This window comes from Agelaius phoeniceus, chromosome 24 (assembly GCF_051311805.1).
Source record: "Agelaius phoeniceus isolate bAgePho1 chromosome 24, bAgePho1.hap1, whole genome shotgun sequence".
Classification (NCBI taxonomy): domain Eukaryota; kingdom Metazoa; phylum Chordata; class Aves; order Passeriformes; family Icteridae; genus Agelaius; species Agelaius phoeniceus.
In genome coordinates, this window is record NC_135288.1 from 6,751,983 (window position 1) to 6,770,713 (window position 18,731).

Below are 18,731 nucleotides of genomic sequence, written 5' to 3' on the forward strand. Positions count from 1 at the left end.
AATAGGAGGCTTCAACTGTATCTCACTGATGCTGTCCCCAGACCTGATGAGAACTGAGGGTAGCTATTTTTAATGGCTTCATTTTGAGCCTTTACATTTTGCTTTTGGAGGTTGGTGACCAGGAGGTAACTCCTGTCAACAGCAGCATTTTGGATTAAATCAGCAAGCCAGCCAGTTTTGTGGCAGTTGAGGTAATGGTGAAGAAATTGTGCAGTGAAAACAAGAAACTCCTGAGTACATGGGTGTAGGGATTGCCCCAGACAGAGCCTGCCGGTTCAGCAGATTGTGAGCTGCATTATTTAGTGGTTCCCACAGGAGAGAGGAATCTGGCTGCTCTCGAGGCTGGAAGTTAATTTGAAAGTTGAGCTGCTCTCTCATCGCCACAGATGGACCCTGCTACCATAGGCTGAGGCACTGGCTGAGCACCAAGGGGAAGTGTGAGTTGCCAGTGCACCTGCAGTGGAGAGGGGCCAGCACCATGGGGATGGCTTCTTTTATCAGCTCTGAAATCAGTGTTTGAGTTGGATATTTCTGTGCAGTTTCCTTGGTAAGTCAATGTGCTGAGACTGAAGCGATGCGAGGTCCTGCCTGATGGTAGCATTTAGTGAGTGTGTCAGGATAAATCAGATTCAGTGTGAGTGACTTATTCTCCATTTTTCACAAAAAAAATGAATTTTCACAAAAGAATTGTGAGACTTATAATGGAATTTGACAAGTTAGAAGGGAGTGAGAGCCTGCTATTTCTTTTTTAGATGCAGTAGCCAATGCACTTTTGAGTCTTGTCTCTGCTCAGAATAATGTGTCTTGCTCTTTGAGCGAGAGCAAATACCCATAAGTTATCTCTGGGTTTTCTAAAAAGTGAAAAAGATTTAAAAGTATGCCAGAAGGCACAGAAAGATCATAGAAGGCCTCAGAGGAAGCATTTGGAAGGTGAAGGAAATATCAACAATTCAAATGCACATCTTCCACCTCCCCAGAGAGTGTCCTAGTCCTGAGCAGTTGGCTGGGATGGATGATGGTTGTTGTCCAGCAGTCCCTCAGTGCTCAGGGGAATGAGCTGTGACAGAGGAGGGAGCACACTATTTCTCTAGGCTCAGGGCATTCAGCTGGGAATGAGGAATTTCTGATCTAGCAGTACACTGGGGACTTGCAGAACTCTTGTTTTTAAGCAATTAATGGTTAGTGTAAAACAAACAAAAAAAAATTACAAGCAATCTTTACAGCTGAGACCTTGTTGAATTGGGTTTGAGGTCAGGCCTTCTTCCTAAAGTAAGACCTCTAGTTAGGAAAGGTTGCTTTTAAAAATGTTTTACTGGGGCTGTGCTTGGCTGGTGTCTTTTAGTCTCTATGATTGTGAAAAGCTTCCCACTCCTGGCTTGTAGATTCCAGAAATTATCCAGGAGACATTTGGTCACTGAGATGGTGGCTTTAGAATCCATCACTTTATACACATGGTACATTTGGTCACTGTTGGTCCTTAGATCTGGTTGGTTTCGCTATGACTTTATTTATATGTTTGAATAAAAGGAGATTGTCCAGCCAGCACTGGGTGTACTGGTCTGCATTAGTTAGTGGACTTAGCATGTGCAGAGCTTAGTTAATAGAGAAAGGGAGAGCATTTCTCTGATAATGTTTCATACAGGGATTTTAAGCCTCCCAGTTGGGATTAGGCTCCGTGCAGGGACTCCCCCGCTCAGAGTGAAACTCACAGGTCAGGACACGTCTCCTTTCTTGAGAGCTCTGCCTTTGTCCTTGGCCATGTGCTGCTAAATCCAGCCAGAGCCCAATCAGTCCCATGGTGAGAGGTGGCTTCCTTGCCAGAAGCTTGGGTGCAGGTGTACAGACAGGGAGCTGCAGCTGCCTAAGCAGCCATGGGTTTGTGAGCTTGAGGAGCCCAGAGCCATGGGGAGCAAACTGCAGCCTTTGTGCTCTAAAATGCTGGCTTGCAAACAGTGCTCATCTTCAGCTGTGAACTGATGAATTTACCCACTGCTGGGAGCCAGCAGGCTCTAAAGTGCCTTATGATTGCTCTTCCAAAAGCATAACTGAGCCCTGCCCAGTGCTGGAAGGCAGCTGGCCATTCCATGGGACAGAGAGGGCTGGAAGCAGAACGGCTGGGAAGAAACAGCACTGGTGATCTTCTGCTCCATTCCACAATAAAAATTGTATTTTATTTATGTTGCAAAACTGTCTAAACAGTGTGTGACGTGGATGAAGTCCACTCAGCCTTTGCACTAGCTTAGTCCTGTGACGGAAGGGAAATTGTGGGCAGGAAGAGCATCTGTGGGTCCTGGTTAGCTATGAGTGCTCTCAAAATGCTGGTGCACCTGGTGAGCTAATCCCCAGCAGTAATTTGGGGGTGAAAGGCTTCTGGTAGAAGAAACAGGGACAGTGTTTTTAGCCTTGTTTATATCAGGTGCTTCTCCTCATGCCTGAGGAAAGCCAATGTGTGCCCCAAGTGTTCAGTTTCTCAGGCTCCAGCATAACAGTTCATGGAGTCAGCAGCCCTGTTTCAATGTTTGGCAGCCTCAGGGCATTCAGCAGATTCTGGGCTGTGAGAAACTTTTTAGACCTAAGATCAGAATTGACTTTCCATTCCTCTGCTACTGATGTGAGCAGGAAGCCTGAAGTGGAATTCTTCTGGAAGTGTTTATGCCTATGGGAATCAGGCAACAGCTCAGTCAGGCATGGATTGATTTTTTTTTTCCAAATTTTCTCTCTTCCCCCTTTTCTAGATAGTATAAAGTCCACATCTATCTTGGTGATAGGATGATTTTAGCAGCTAGTGGGCCATGGGAAAAGTCAATGCCCTCTTGGTTCTTGTCTGTTAGCTGTGCTTGTAGGTATTGATGCTACACAATTATCACTATTTATTATGCTAGTATTTTCTCCTTCACTTCTATTAAATGGTGTTTTCTGCTTGCAGTTTGCTGAATGGTTTGTTGGCCTTAGTTTTGTTCATATAATAACTCCTGCTTTCCTGCCAGCACCAGCTTCTGTGCCCGGGGTAATGACTGTTGGCTGTTGAAAAGGTTTCCATTAGATTACAGGATATCTCGGGCTAAATTTCCTGCATGTGCAATCCAACAGTCTGTTCCCTGCTGCAGATCAGTTTTCCAATTCTGTCCATTTTCATCAGAGAAGAGATGGACCTAGGCTCAGCTTTAATATATCTGGGTTTTCACCCTCTATGTATTAGGCCTATTTCCATGTGTGCTGGAGTAGGAGTTTTGTGGGAAACCTAAATGCTGATTTGGAAAGGAGCAGTCTACATGCAGGAGACTTAATAAAGCTTTATGTCCCATAGTGTTTGTTCTCCCAGTTGAATTCCCTGGGCATTGTGAAACCCCTGTGTAGATCCACAAATGTTTAAAAGAAATTTGAATTATTTTTTTAAGTGTGACTTTTTACTTATGGGTGTTCCAGGATAAAAAGCAATCCATGCTTATGAAGAAGGCATGGAGTAGATTTTGGTCACCACAAGCGTGCACTGGATTAAAACCTGCAGCTGAGAACAGGAAGAATTTACATCTCTGAAACTGGTGCCTGTGTGTTCTGCAGTGTTATGTCCCTGCAGTATTTCTGTCCTGTTACGAAGAACCATACAACCAGACGCTTCACTATTCTAAAATCCTGTAAAAATCCCATTATTTTGTTTTCAACACCTCTGTGCTCTGGTGATGGACGCAGCTCCTTCCATGCTGCTTGCATTGTAGTAAATGGGGAGCAGTTGTTCAGAGGGAAAGAGCATTGCCAGCTCCCCTTGCTCACCGGGCAGACACTGTGTGGAGCCACCTCCTCCCCCTGCCTGCCTTCCCACGGAGCAGTGATATTATGGCTCCCTCCAAGAGCCTGCAGCATTCCTGATCCATCCTCTCCATCTCTGCCTCTCTCTCCCTGTCACTGACTGAAGCCTGAGCGCAAGCCTGGTTTTTAGTGATTGCTGTTCCCAGAACTCAGCAGGCTGAAGGGGGTGGAAGGGAGATAAACATAAGGGTTCAACATCCAGGCAAACACAGCAGAGCACACACAATAAATACATCCGCCCCCAAATGCAAACACACAAGGAGGGATTCCTTCCCCGAGGCTCACAGCAGAACAGGCTCAGACAGGAAGGCATCAAAATGAGGTGAGTGCCATCACCTCCAGCTCCTCTGGCCACTTGATTTTGTGCATTTTCACGTCTGTTTCAGGTGCATTTTGTGATCTTCACGTCTAGAAGGTGTGAGCATGAGGCTCATCCTGTTTAGCTGTTACTACAGTGACCCCACTGATACCTCCCAATTGCTTTCCTTGTCAAGTGCAGAGGGTGTTGGGCATGAAGGTTTCAGCTAGAGCTGAGTGACCTGGTTTGTTATCTGTACGGGCAATGAGGGTGTGTGTGGCTTTTGGGGTATGATCCAAGATAATGCTCACTCCTTCTTAGGTAATTTCTTGTCCCTTTGACACAGGCTGTTTATTTTGCTGGCTGTGCTCTATAGTGGAGTAAGGAGCAGCATTGTGCCACAAAAAATGTATGGAAGGATCACATCCCCAAACTTCCCAAAGGTCTACCCGAATCACAAGGAGAAAACATGGAATATTACTGTCCCCAAAGGATATTCTGTTCGCATTTACTTCACCCATTTCGACCTGGAGTTGTCCTACCTGTGTGAATATGATTATGTGAAGGTATGTGTGGGATGGGGTAACATGTAGCAGGTGCAGCTGTTAAAAACTCTGTTCATGTGATGCTGGGCACATGCAGAATCAACATAACTCTTTGTCAGCTCTTGATTTTAGTCTGCTTATAAAGTTCAGGCTCAGCTGGTTTCTAAATTATGTGTTTATTGAGGCCCACGGGACTAGGAAGCAGATGTGGTTGTCACATTGGAACATCTGAAAAGTGAGATGCTTTTGCTCAGAAAATTCAATGATCTGTGCTCACCTGCTGGATTTTTCTGTCTGTTTTGCAGCTGAGCTCTGGTGGGAAGACCCTGGCTACACTGTGTGGAAGGGGCAGTACAGACACTGAGGAGGCTCCGGGTAACAGGACGTACATCTCCACTGATAACCACCTCATGGTGGTGTTTCGGTCTGATTACTCCAATGAGAAACCATTCACAGGCTTTGAGGCCTTTTATGCTGCTGAAGGTGAGAGTCTGGCCCCTCTTGTAGATGGAAGAGCCACGGCTGCTGTGGGGTTGGCCCTTCCCTGCGCTCTCATAGCCTGAGGCTGCTGGTGTGGGGCAGGAGAAGGTGGCCTCATGGTACAGAAGCAGATGCAGAGGGGCACAGAGACCAAAGGCCAACCTCACAAAACGCAGAGTGGCTGAGACTGAGAGAACATTGTGCTGAAATCTATTGTCTGCCTGATTCTGTGCTTTGCCCATTAGATATCGATGAGTGCAAACAGCCTTTGGATACTAAACCCCTCTGCAGTCATCACTGTCACAACTATGTGGGGGGCTACTATTGCAGCTGCAGGGTTGGCTACAAACTGCATGAAAACAAGAGGACATGCACAGGTGAGCTCTTTCTAGATCAGGAGATGCTCCCCTATCTACAACATCCACTTAAATCCAGTGCTGACAATAATATCAAGGTGAAAGCTGTGGGGTTTGGTTTTCATTTTTAGTATTCCCTGTGTGCCTGGTGCAGCTGGGAGGAGGTTCACAGAGTTAGTCAGGGCTGTGAGCAGAGGCCCTGCTTTGCAGAGAGGCTGTGGGTGACTGGCTGCTGTTGCAATTTTCTGTCGTAGTAAACTGCTGTACTTGGTTTTTGCTACTCCTTTCCACCTCCGTTCAGCTTTAGGTGAGTTGAATGGAAAATCAAGAAATGTTTTACACTTCCCACCACAGATATTTCCACAGAAAAGTCTTCATGGGTGCCAGTGAAGCCACTCTTGCAAAACTGAGTATATCTTGCTCCCTGGGTACCAAGATCCTGAGTATTCTGGACCCAAGTTAGTAGATATGTTGGGAAAACTATCAATTGAGTTGTGAAGTCTAATGAAGAAATAATTAGATTGTGGTCCTGTAAGGACACAGGCCAAGAAGGAGCCTGTGGAAGAGGAAGATGGTTCAGGTATCACTGATACCAGCCACCATAACCCAGGCATTAAATGGCCAGGCATGAATCTCTTCTTCAGAAGGGCTGACAGTCTGAACTGTGGGGCAGAGCCAGGTCTATCTCTCTGGCTACTGCCTGGCTCTGCCCCACAGTTCATAACCAGGGAAAGCTTCTGTGGTGTCAGGTAACAAAGTGTTGGGATCATCATGGTGATCAGCACCTCGGGATTCCTTTGCAGTGAAACCCATGCCCACATGGGGTACAGGGTTCACTCCTCATGGGTGCAGCTTTGCCAGCAGGAGCTAAATCCTGTCTGGAAAAAATCAACACACACACTGCCTATAAATACTGTCATAGGTGAAAGATAGTTTCTTTGAGCTCCCCCATGCTGAAATGCAAAGCTGGATCTACCTTCCAGTGCTTAAGGCTGCCTTAGCATTTGCCTTCCCAACAGCAGCCTGTTACAAACTCTCTCCATCCATGGCTGCCTGGGTCTGATTCAAGATTCAAACTCCTCATGTCTCCAGAGTATTGGAACAGACATGTTCATTCAACCTGCCCTTCCTAAAGTGATGCCTTTTAGCACAAGCATATGGATTTGTTGATGCTGTAAAGCCTTAATGTGAAGGTGCAAAACGGAAAGCTGTGAACGAGCAGAGGAGCAGTTCTGCATTGACCATTTGTGTGTGTACATTTATGCCCCTCTCCTTGAAAAGAGCTCTTGTTGTGTTGCACTGAGGTTCTAGCAGAGGGAGCTTCTCAGCAACAGCGATGGGCTGAGCTACCTTGGCAGTGAAGACATTGGGAATTGCTGTGATGCAGCTGATGTGCCAAAGGTCTCTGCAGATTTTCTTCATGAGTTGAGGGCAAAAGCTGCCCCTGTGTCTTTTGGACTCCTGTTGAAGCTGGCTGATATTGACAGGCTCTCTTTTTCCTTTGTTTTCCAGAAGATATTTAAGCTTCTCCTCACTTAGGCAGAGATGGAGACAGATGTGCTGGGAACACCTGGTTGCAGTCCAGGAAGGAAACCTGCTGCAGTCTGCCCAAGGGCTGAAGGCTTTTCTTGCTCCATGACTTGTCCCTGTGGTTCCTTGCCTTTCAGACTTGCCTGCTGCAGTAAATAAAGAGGCTGTTGCCTGTTGGAAGCCAAATGCAGCCTCTGGGACATTAATTTTCTGATGTTCCCATGTGTCACTTGGGAAAAAAGGAGGTAGATCAGACAGGAACTGGTAAGAGACAAGCCATTGTGAAAGGCCCCTGAGCATCACAGCTACCTGAAGAGTCTTGAATTTCTTATCTGGCTCTTGTTGCTTAACCTTACATAGTTCTTAAACTGCAGGAAGAGCAGAACCACATCACACCTTTGTTTCCTAATGCTCCTTTTAGATCTGCTCTTAAGAGAACTCCAGCATTCCAGCTGATCATTATGGACCAGCTTGGATCCAGGCATACGATTTTATTTTTAAGGAACAATTTTCCGAACTTGTCAAGAGTTTAAAGTTATAGGTGGGGGCAGCAGATGCCCTGGGCTGATCCCGTGAGCGCAGCCAGGCTGCGCGCAGCTCACCGCTCCCCTTTGGTGTGAGAACGCTATCAGGAGCCAGCGGCGGTTTTTGCTTTGATTCTCAGCAATTGAAGATTGCGTCCGCGCGAGTGAAACACGCAGACGAATCGCGTGTTTTTCTCTACCGGGAGCCCTTGGCCGGCAGCGCAGGACTCGCCCCGAAGGGGAGCGCGGCGCCTGCGAGCCCGGCCGGGCTGCGCGGTGCGGTCCTGAAGCGCCACCCCGTGGCCAGAGCGCCGCGGTGCAGGCGCTCCCGCCTGGCGCTCCGGGTTCCGCTGCTCGGCGTAAGGGAATCCTGCGAACCCCGCTCGACTTAAATTTCTCGGGCATTAAACACGGCGGTGCCCATTCTCGTTACCAATTTCCGTCATTCCCATGCTGTAATTAGGTGTGTTCGGTGCGCTGGATTTGGCAGCAATCGTCCTTTGATATGCTCCCCGAAGAATTGTTCCTGTCTATGCACGCCGGTGTGTACGTCTGCCCTTGCTGATGCCCTGGACGCTGCTACTTAGAGACTTGCTTCTAATTATGTTGGAAGAAAATAACGACTTTACAACAGATTCACAAGATCTGTGGTGAGAATTTTTAATGTTCTTTCATTATAGATCTCTCCAGGGAAGTTCAAACAGTAATACATGGACATTCCTGCTGAATGCAGTGTTTCAGACTTATTTCTTAGTAACTGAACTGAGCTTTCTCAGCAGGCAGTTTTGGAACATACTCCAGACTGTGTATGCTTACAGAATTTTAAAATCACAGTTGAGGTGATTATGGTTTGGGGAGGCTCAGGCTTACCTGAGCAGTTACTTTGTAGTCTGTCTGAATTGATGCACATATTCACTGTCTATGTCGAAACACAGAATAACTGAACTAATGTGAGTTAATTTATTCCACACAAACACCAGAGACCTGTGTGTGTATGGAAATGCAATGCCAAAATTCAGTGCCAGTGTGAATGAAGGCCTGTTCTGCCCCAGGACGGCAAATCATAATGGTAAGGTCTGAACACAGAATTAAATGTGCTCCTTGGCTCTGGGGCTGAGCAGAGGGAATGCCCCAGCCTTACCTGGACACAACTGAACTTTGACTGTGGGATGTACTTGCATGTTTAAGGCCATGTGAGAATGGTGAAAAGTAGCCAGGTAGGCTTAATCCAGTTACAGCTGAGAGCTTTCTTACCCCTCTTTTTTACCATTCCCCCATCAATCAATGGATTTAATAGATTAGCTCTTGGGAATAGCCCAAGGGAGGAGAGTGACACAGTCACTTCTGTGTTGTATTAAACAATGCCCAGCTGTTCCATTTATGGTTCTCATTTGTGTTCTCTGGGATGCAGGTGAAGATTCACATGTGGTGATGGATATTGGAAAAATTCCAGCCTGTGCCTTGTACCAAGCCCACAGTGACATGTTTGTGACATGTTTGTGACATGTTTGTGCAGGCAGGGGGACAGTTACCCAGCCTGGCAACTCTGCTGTTTAGCAATGGAGCACGTACAGTCCTGTGGCTTCCTTAGATTTTCCTGGAGTACCTTTAAGCCCATGAGGCAGAACTATTTCACTGCAGGCTCTTCTTTTTAACAATCAATTGCTGTCTTTATGTTATGCTGATTTTCACAATGTGCTACAGGTGCTGTTTAACAGCGCAGAGGAACGCTAACAAAACTGAAAATGTTATGATAACCTCACAGTGTGACTGGAATTTCTATTATTGATCGTAGTTTTGTTAAATCATTTACTACTGAACAGGCCTTGGTCATGCCTAAGGCTGCCTACTGCAGAGTAACGCCCAGAACTCAGTGCAGTTCTCCATGAGGAGAGTAAAAAGCCAAATGTTCCTGTATTCCAGATCTCTTTGGAAAACAGAGTTTCATAATTAACTAAATTGTTGCTTTTAAACTGATTGGCATTGTTTCTGACAGGAAGATTGAACCATGCTACAGCAGTAGTTGAGAGAGGAAAAGAATCCCCTCGCTGCTGAGTACAGGGTTGTGGATTGTATTTGGTTTTTTAGTGCCTGAACTGCTAAATTCATTACTCTGTAAAATTAGTCAAGATCCAAGACTGAGTTTTGGAGAAACATTGTACAGTGTAATAGCATAATTATGCCTCTTATCTTTTAGATTAGAATATCCATATATTCCAATTACCCTAATTTACATTCAGAACAAATGCACTTCCTCCTCTGTGCCCAAATTCCTCAGCAATGCTGTCTCTCTTGATTACAGAACTTTTCCTAGGGATGCAATACTAATGAAAATTGTATTCTAAATCAAATATTCATTTGCAAGCAATTTTTCCATTCCAGAACAATCCAGGAATTACATTTAGAATCATTAACGTAATTTAATCCATATGAGCACAATAATTCAGTATTTAGATCTCAAACTGTTAAACAGCTTTTGCTGCCATTGCTGTTTTGCACTTTGTGGAGTGAGTTCCTGCAGGAAGGGAAGATGAGCCTGGAGAGCTTCCCTGGTAAGTGGTGTTAACTACAGGGCAAGAAAAGTTAGAAGGTGGCAGTGGGGTTCTAACAGCTGCTTACCATATAGCTGATCAAAAAATCCCATCTTTGAGGAGTAAATTGGGAATTTTGAGAAAACACTATGAAGGTGGCCAGGGAGAAAGAAATTTAACTCATGAAGGTTATAAAAATTATCTCATCCCCTTTGATAAAGGTACTGGTTATAGTGGATAAGTACTGATTATATCTCAATCAGTACTAATCTTACACATATCTGTTTACCAGGAGGATTGACTGCAGATGATGGCTTGAGGAAATGTCCCAGCAGCTGTTAGAAGTCCTTCAACTGTACAAAGCTGCCATCTGCCTACAGCATGCTTTATTCATTTCTTTTAAATTGTGGATGCAATAGTCTGGTCAGAGAGAGAGAAAGCTAGAAAAGCTTTCCATGGATGGGTCTGGGAAACTTTAGGGAGCTGGAGAGAAAGAATTCTAATCAATCTGCACCTGGTATTTGTAACAAGTTGTTTACTCCCAAGGGATGTCATCTTAATTAGCCAATGGTGACAGAATTTTAATTAAAGGACCAATTAGGTCCACCTGTAGCAAACTAGAGTATAGAAAGGAATGGGTTCTTAATAAAGTTAGATAGAGCTTTCTGTGAATGCATGGACTGTGTCACTCATTTATCTGTGTCACTTGTGACTCAACGGTGACATTAAATAGTGCTGTGAATTCTTGTTTGTCTGCAGCTTCTGACTGAGCACAGGTGCAGTGAGAGCCTGCAGAGAACCAACACCAGCCAGCCCTCGCTCAGGTGGTGCATACCAGGTGTGCAGTACCAGCTCCTGGCTGGATGTGGGGCATTTACAGCCCTGCGTCCCTACCGATCACTGCTGCACAGCCCCTGCTTGAGAAGCCCCAGCTTTCAGCGGGAAAAATGGTGTTTTTCTGAAGAACAAGCTTCACATTCAGAGTTTCGGTCCAAGAACAGTGGACAAGAGATTCTTGGAGCTAATTAGCACTGTTAGAAAAACATTTTTTTCTATATTGACCCCCTTACAATACACATAAACTTCCTTTTTCTTGTGTCTTGGATTCTTTCATTAGCATTGCACTTTCTGAAGTAATGCAACTGAAAATGAAGTATCTCTCTAGAAAAAATTAAGACTCAAAACACTTCAGTATTTTCAGTGACAGTTTATTTACTCACTTATAAACATTAAAGTATGCAAAGCAGTTAAAATGCTACTGTAACTTGAAATTCTTGAAATGCTACTGTAACTTGAAAAGGAGATTTTGTTTGAAGGTGAAGGAAGGCTAAAATTATTAGCAAAGACTACTCAGTGCTGCCAACCAGCCTCTTAAACCTAAACCTGAGCAATTTAAACAGAATTAAAACCATGCTAATTACAAAAAACTTACCATGAGGTTCCTTGCAGGGGGTCACAGTTAGTCTTTGGAGGTCCAAGAATACCATTTTAAAGTGTTACTCAGCAGAAGTAGCTGGTAATAGTGCAAGTGCTAAAATGCAAAATTCACAGATGGGACAGTTTGGAGATTATTCTGATTAAGGTGCAGAAAAAAAATGTAAGCAATTTTTTCAGTGGAATATGAACAAATGTGTGGGATTTCTTTCTCAGCCTGGGTGTTTAGAAACCCTCTTTAAACTAAGCACATTAAGGCACAACTGATTTTTTAATTCTGCAGGTGGAAAACTCAGTCATGCAGTTTTGTTTGCTGTTTAGATGCTCTGCTATTCACAAGCCTCAGTGGGATAGAGTAATGAAGATTCACTTGAAAATCACATAGGTTAAAAACTGTGTAATTATCCATATTCAGACTATTCACAGCTACAGCACAGTATTATGGTGTATAGAAAAATACAGATCCAAGCTTCAGTGGGTTGCAACCCCAAGTACACAACACAATTCCTCAAGCTCATACCACAAGTGGAAATAACCTTCCACTAGTTTCTGCTCTAATGCCTTGCACTTTGTTAAGAAGCTGCCTCCTACATGGCACCTCTGCACCTGTCATAACTCAGTTTATACTTTAGCAGTCTGTGTATATTTACAGTGCTTTACTCATCTGGAAACTCTTTCCTGTGACTAGTTTTAACAGGAGTTAACAGCACTCTTCTGGGCTGGAAGTGTGGCAGGAGCCTGTTTCCCATGAGTGGGCTGATCTAAAAACAAGTAAAAGCATCCATCCCCAAAGAAGATGTGGACAGAAATCCATCATGACAGCAACTCTGTTTCCCCCACCCCACTTCTGAGAAGGACCTTCCACTGCTAAAAGAACAAGTAACGTTCCTTGGCACAGATGAAATCTGGAGGGAGCTGCTTACCAGTCTAGGTGCGGGCACCCCAAGGTGTGGGACCTGGATTTTAGATCTATGTCACTGCACAGTGCAAGGCTACAGTGGCTTAGAGGAGAGTGTCAGGTATCGATACGTGCTGAGCGGTGGCTCCTTTAGAACCTGCTTATCTGAAACAAACCGAGTGACTGCAAAAGGCTTTACAGAAGTTCATCGCAAAAGGGTAAAATTAATTAACTGCTATGAATTCTTTGCATTCAGGGCTGCAAAACAAAGACACATATTACTTAAATCAGTTTTATTTAAGAATTTCCTACAGTGACAAATCTTATAAAAAGCATCCAGACACGAAACTGCAGCAAACAGCATTCTTTTGGATATCTTACAGACAGTGGAACTTCCACCCTGGAGAGGCACACTGAGCTCTAGTGATCTCTGCTAAAAGAACTACTGCAAAGCACACCACAAGCTCAATGTTCTCATCACAAACCCCCATCATCTTCAGGTCACATTACCACACTTACAGATCATTAACAGAAAAAGAACACACACCATACAGCATTCACAGCAGTTGACATAAGGGAAAAGAAATACAAATATTCCATTTCACGTAACACATTCAACTAATTGATTAACTAGGTAGAGAACCCACTTAAAGTCTTCCACATGTGGATGTCCTTTGAATGCAATAAACACTCGTACGTTATCTGCTATCATTGCTCTCCGCACACTCTCTCACCAAAGCCACAGGATTGAGAGACATCTCGCCAAGTCAAATAAAATCCCATTAATGCACCACCAGGTCTCTGCATGCGCTCGCTCCTTTATCTCGCACATACCAGCCCTCTCATGCCTCGGCACCACCACCAATCCCACACATGGTTTCAAAAGTTCAAACAGCCTTCTGGTTCCATCTCACAGCCTTGCGTTCACAGCGTTGATACGACTCCATGAAATAAAGAGTAGCGGATAAAAATGGAACACCCACCGTCTAAGACGCAGCATGTGCGGTGTGATGAAGTATTCTTGGATGAGAAAGCATGTAGACAGAAGTATTCCTAAGGCAGAATATTTACAGCACTGCTTTCAATGAAGTGCTTCTTCCATACACATTTGAAATGAGATGAACTGCGGAGATTAAATGAAGCCTTCATATCGTACTTTAGTATGGAGGGGAGACAGCGTTAAAAAAAAACAAACGAACACAAACAAAAATGACACTGTGTTGTCCAACGGGGCGCTTGGAGAGTCTTATGGTGGGATCAAATTAAAAACAAGAGGGAGAGAATGCTGTTTCTGACCAATGGTTCCATTTTGAACATGCAAAGAATTCAGGTAGCCGGGAAACAAGGGGTAAAGTATTACAGGAGAAACCTTTCCTATAGACTGTAGTGTTAGTTCACCTATCGGGCAAACAGCAGTCCACTTCCAAACATTCAGAATTCCAACTAGATATGTAACAAAACTTAGAAAATTCCTTTTACCTTTCTTTTCTTTTTCTTTTTTTTTCTTTTTTTTTTAGAAAAGAAAAATGTCAAAAATACTGCTGAATATACTGCACACTGAACAAATTCATTTGGAAAACTTTAGCATATACGTAATTTACAGTATACTTACCATGAGTTAGAAAAATTTGATTTCCCACCATAGAGTCAGTATCAGAGCCCACTGCGTCTACATTCCCCAGCCTGACGACTTGGAATCCATGCTTGAACCAAAGCCCCCGTTAAACCCACTGCTGGAGCCTGGGTTGGAGGCTGAGCCCCAGCCTATGGCTGCCCCCGAGTTGGACCCTCCGTACGAGTTGTTGCCTGAACTAAACCCCTGGTTCTGTTCCCGCTGCATGTTGCCCTGAGGCTGGTTGTTTCCCGAGGGCCCTGACTGGTTCTGCTGGCTGGCCAGCATGCCCATCATCCCCCAGCTGCTCTGCAGGGCAGCCTGTGCTGCTGCCATCATGGCAGGGTTGATGCTAAAGGCCCCGAAGTTCATACCCCCGCCCATGTTGCTGCCCTGGTTGTTGCCCAGTCCTCCCCCACCTCCTCTACTGTTACCAAATCCCCCCTGATTCCCAAAGCCTCCCGGGTTACCACCAAATCTTCCACCTCTCTCTAACTGTCTACTGCTATTGTGTTTAGGTTCAGCATTGGATATATGTACGCTGATTCCTTTAATGATCAAGTCCTCTCCACAAAGAGACTGGGCAACCTATAAGAAATAAGGGATTGATTAAATGTATGTTAGATGTCCTTTTTTTCAAAAATGTTAGCAGTACAAGACAAAACACAAAACATCCCCTACAATTCTGACCAGATATTTATCCTGCAAAGAAAGCATATGCATGTACTTCATTCAATTTGAAGTGATTTAGCTTTGCATTCATCACTACACTAACTGTAGTACAAAGTCCTGTCTGCACAGAAAGTGTACTCTCAGTCCATTCAATAAATCAGACAGTGGACAAGTAAGCATTTCATTTGTAGTTCCAGAAATGATACTTTATCATGCTACTAAAATGTAGTCTATGAAGTGAAAATATTTTAAGACTTACCTGATCATCTGCAAACGTAACAAAAGCAAAAGCTCGGAAGGGTTTAGGAATGAAGACATCTACCACCTCCCCATACTGGGCAAAGAACTGTCGGAGCTCATCTGCCGTCATGTCCTCGGTGCAGCGTCCAACAAACACCTTCCTGCTGCGCAAAGGCTCATCGGGGCTTTGCTGCAGAGAATTGAAGGTAAAAACCATCACACCTATAGTCCTTGAGAACTGAGTTACAGGAGGGTAAATGACACTCTTAATCTAGCCTGCTCTGAGGGCTGCTGATGGAAGAAAGTTTGAGATTGTAAATTTAAGACTTAAAAGAAATACATTTTTAAAATTCTATTCCAAGAACATGGCAGCACCTTGGTAAAGGTGGGGGGGAAGAACCACAAGAAAATGAGCATGGGAGCAACACATAGGGATGGTGACAAGGCCACTGCAGAACACTTTTTTGTAATAATTGCATACAGGACAAGAATAGAAGCTATAGGTTCAGTTTGGAACTCAAAGACTTGTTCTGCTCTTCCCCAAATTAGTGATCCCATCTGCTTTATTCTGCATTTATTCATGCAACAGGCAAGTCAGGCAGGTATTGCTGGACATCAAACACAGATTTCTATCTGTATTTCATTCCCTCACATAATGAGTGATTTTCTCAACATTTCAAATTACTTCCAGCTCACCCACCTGCTCCCTGTTTTCCTTCCTTGCTCTCGCTTGTTCTGTTCATTCACAGTAAAGCCACATCCGAGAGCGGACAGTTAATCTGTGCAGCTGCTCTCCCCTGACACAGCTGATGAAGAGGTGCACTTGGAGTGTTTGGTACAAATAAAAGCAGTGGTAAATCCCAAAGTACCTTAGAGTTGGGAAGTTTACAGTCACACCATCTTCCATCGATCATGTGACGCTGAGACATTACTTTCACTTGGGTTTCGTAATCCGTGAACCGAACAAACCCAAAACCTTTAGAGTGGCCTGTTTTAATATCCTTCTTAACCTAGGTGGGGAAAAAAAAAACAAAAACAAAAACCAGAAGTAACCACTAGTACGAAGCATGTTGTTACTGAATGAATTTGGTAAAAATCTGTTTGAGAGTTCACCTGTCTTCCAACCATTCTTATCACAGCAACCTCTAATTCCTTAACATCTTCTCCCAAAATTAACAGGCTCATGGAAAAAAAAAAGACATCCTTAGGAAGAGACATGGGTTCTGATCTTGTCCGAATTTATAAAGCTCCTTTGTTTCTACTGCTTTCTCAGGAGCCTGACATCTACCCAATGTCCCTCCTTACTTGAGCTGCAAATGGATTTTACCTGCACCATCAGAACTTCTCCAAAGGTACTGAAATATTCCTTTAAGTCTTGTTCAGTAGTTTTCCAGGGAAGACCCAAGACTATTAAATCTGAAGTCTTCTGCACTGCTCGTTTCACTTTCACAGCTGATGATGCATCGGTTTCATCCATTTTTCTCTTATTATCTGAATATAAAAAAGTACATTAGACATCCTCAGAGCTGGAAATTGACCCAGTGACTATGAACTGCATATTAGAAACTATGATGAGGAAGAGTACACCAGCTGTTGAGAGCTAAATGGAACACATATCTGACTGTCCTGAACCAAAGCTAGTCCACAATTGAATCCTCCTCCAAAATGCAAACTGACCCAATTCGTTCTGCATTAGTTTACTTAAGAATTATCCAGCAACATTCACAGTCCTATAAGATTGGGAAAAGTTTCATGTTTTCCCCACTATAAGGTGGGGAAATAATTTCTCCTTTCCTGAACACTTCTAAATGGTACCTCTGACTAAACCATGCCTTGAGGAAAAGTGTCTGTGAGTACAGAGATTACAGTACACTTCAAATAGTACCCTTTGAAGGCCTGTACAAGCCTAGCCTTCAAGGATAGTGCAAGACTTTGTCTTTAAAGTACTTGTTTAGGTAGAATTGTTAAAAAATAAAAAACTCAGTGGGGTCAAACCTACTCGGCAGAACAGACACCTGAATAAATCACTGATCTCTGTGAACTGCAAAGTTAAAGAATAACATGTTGCCATGTTACTACAGCAGCGACTGGGACCTTAAAGAAAGCAGCCCAGAACGGAGAACCGAAGCCACGAGGACAAACCTTTGGGATAATTCACGACGTAGACGAGGTTTCCCCAGCCGGCCTCGGGGGCGTGCAGGATGCCCTCGACCAGCCGGACTCCTCGCATGCACTGCGACACCGGGTTTCTGTAGCGCAGCCCGCACGCCCCGGGGAACTGCGCTGTCACCGTGGACAACAGCACCGTGCCGTCGTCCTCCGACGGGATTTCGATGGGCTCATCGTTCTCGTCCTCCGTCACCCGGATATACTCCGACATCTTCGCTGGAAGTTACTGAAGTACAAAAGGGAAAGAGAAGGCGTAAGCGATCACCCTATCCCCCCGACTTGGCTTTCATCTTCTTCGGCCTGAGGCACGAATGTCTATTACACAACAGGGGCACCGAAACGCGCTATTCAATAACACTAAAGCCTCCGGGCCTGTTGTAAACCTCGGCCTGTGCTGGAGCTACGGAGGTACCAACAGCGACTTAGTCCCCGAGAACGGCGGAAATTCCCAGGGGCGCCATGGGCTACGTCCGCGGAGCCGGGAGCACAGCCCCCGCCGGCCTCGCCGCCTGCCGGCCCCGCCCGAGCCTGTGACCTCCGGATGCGGCTCCACCCGCCCCAGCATCACCCGGCCCCGCTCACCGGCCAGGGAAGGGAGCAACGTCCCAAGAACTCCTCAGCACCTCCTCCACCGCACTCTACCCGCCGCCGCACAAAATGGCGGCCGCGGCCTCTCAGAGACCGGGCCGGGCCGCGGGCCGAACCATTCCGAGGGGCCAAGGGGGGGAGCGAACTCCGGCGGGGCGCTGGGAACGCGGGAGAGCGTGGAGCCCCGGCCGTTCCCCAGCGGGCGCCGGTCGCTCACAGCCGGAGATCGGCCGGCGTTCTCGGAACCGGCGGCGACGACGGCAGCTCTCAGAGCCGCGCTCCCCCCAAGCGTGGGGCGGTGGTGCGGCCCTGCCCGCGCCTGCGCGAGCGCGGGAGCTGCTGGGAGCCGGCGCCGTCAGGGACCTGTCCGGGCGGGCCGTCACGGCAGAGCTCCACAGGAGGCAGTGGCTCCCTGGCCGCTCCCGAGTAGCTCGCCCGGAGAAGCCGCTAGCAAAGACATCCTTGTCAAAGCTCTGTGATGCCTCCCTCCCGTTTCCGCTACCAGAAAGAACGAGGCCACCTCATTTAAAAAAAAAAAAAAACCAAAAAAAAAAAAAAAAACCCAAAAACCAAACACCAAAACCCAAAGTTGTTCACCTGACGCGCTCAGCATGAAGAAGAATGAGGGGAAGCCTCATCACCCCTTCTCGTGAGGGGCAGCGGAGGAGTAGCTCCGATCTCTGCTCTCTGCGACCAGTGACAGGACCTGAGGGAACGGCTGGAGGTGTGTCACGGGAGGTTTAGGCAAATATATCAGAAAAAAGCTGATTCCCCCAGAGGATGGTCAGGCACTAAACAGGCTCCCAGGGCAGTGGTCACGGTCCCAAGGCTGCCAGAGCTCGAGGAGTGTTTAGATAAGGCTCTCAGGGACAGGGTAGGGTTGCTGGGGTGTGCTGTGCAGGAGTTGGACTGTTTGATACTGTGGGTCCCTTCCCACTCAGAAGATTGTGTGATTTCTAGAAAAAAACAACAACTACAAAAACCAACCAAATAGAACAAACAAACAAACAAAAAACTCTCAGGCAAACAGAAAACAACCAAAAACCC

At 45.6% G+C, this 18,731-nt stretch overlaps 2 protein-coding genes across 3 annotated transcripts; one reads left to right on the top strand and one right to left on the bottom strand.

Moving 5' to 3' along the window:
* The first annotated feature begins 3,411 nt into the window (after nt 1-3,411).
* On the top strand, nt 3,412-7,202 carry MASP2 (MBL associated serine protease 2). Its single transcript, XM_077190203.1, has 5 exons — nt 3,412-4,129; nt 4,452-4,671; nt 4,956-5,133; nt 5,376-5,507; nt 6,999-7,202. The coding sequence occupies exons 1-5, from the start codon at nt 4,053-4,055 to the stop codon at nt 7,007-7,009; spliced, it is 618 nt and encodes a 205-aa protein (XP_077046318.1). The 5' UTR covers nt 3,412-4,052; the 3' UTR covers nt 7,010-7,202.
* Nucleotides 7,203-11,263: 4,061 nt separating this feature from the next.
* On the bottom strand, nt 11,264-17,936 carry TARDBP (TAR DNA binding protein). 2 transcript variants are annotated; one of them, XR_013185091.1, is made up of 7 exons: nt 17,679-17,936; nt 17,070-17,322; nt 16,255-16,418; nt 15,797-15,937; nt 14,947-15,117; nt 12,429-14,603; nt 11,264-11,602 (listed from the first exon to the last, which is right to left on the bottom strand). XR_013185091.1 is itself a non-coding variant. In XM_054647648.2 (6 exons), the coding sequence occupies exons 2-6, from the start codon at nt 17,305-17,307 to the stop codon at nt 14,073-14,075; spliced, it is 1,245 nt and encodes a 414-aa protein (XP_054503623.1). In that variant the 5' UTR covers nt 17,308-17,322; nt 17,679-17,936; the 3' UTR covers nt 11,264-14,072. The 2 variants fall into 2 exon arrangements, 1 of the variants encoding a protein (XP_054503623.1); XM_054647648.2 differs by having other exon boundaries at nt 11,264-14,603.
* Between the last annotated feature and the right edge of the window lie 795 nt (nt 17,937-18,731).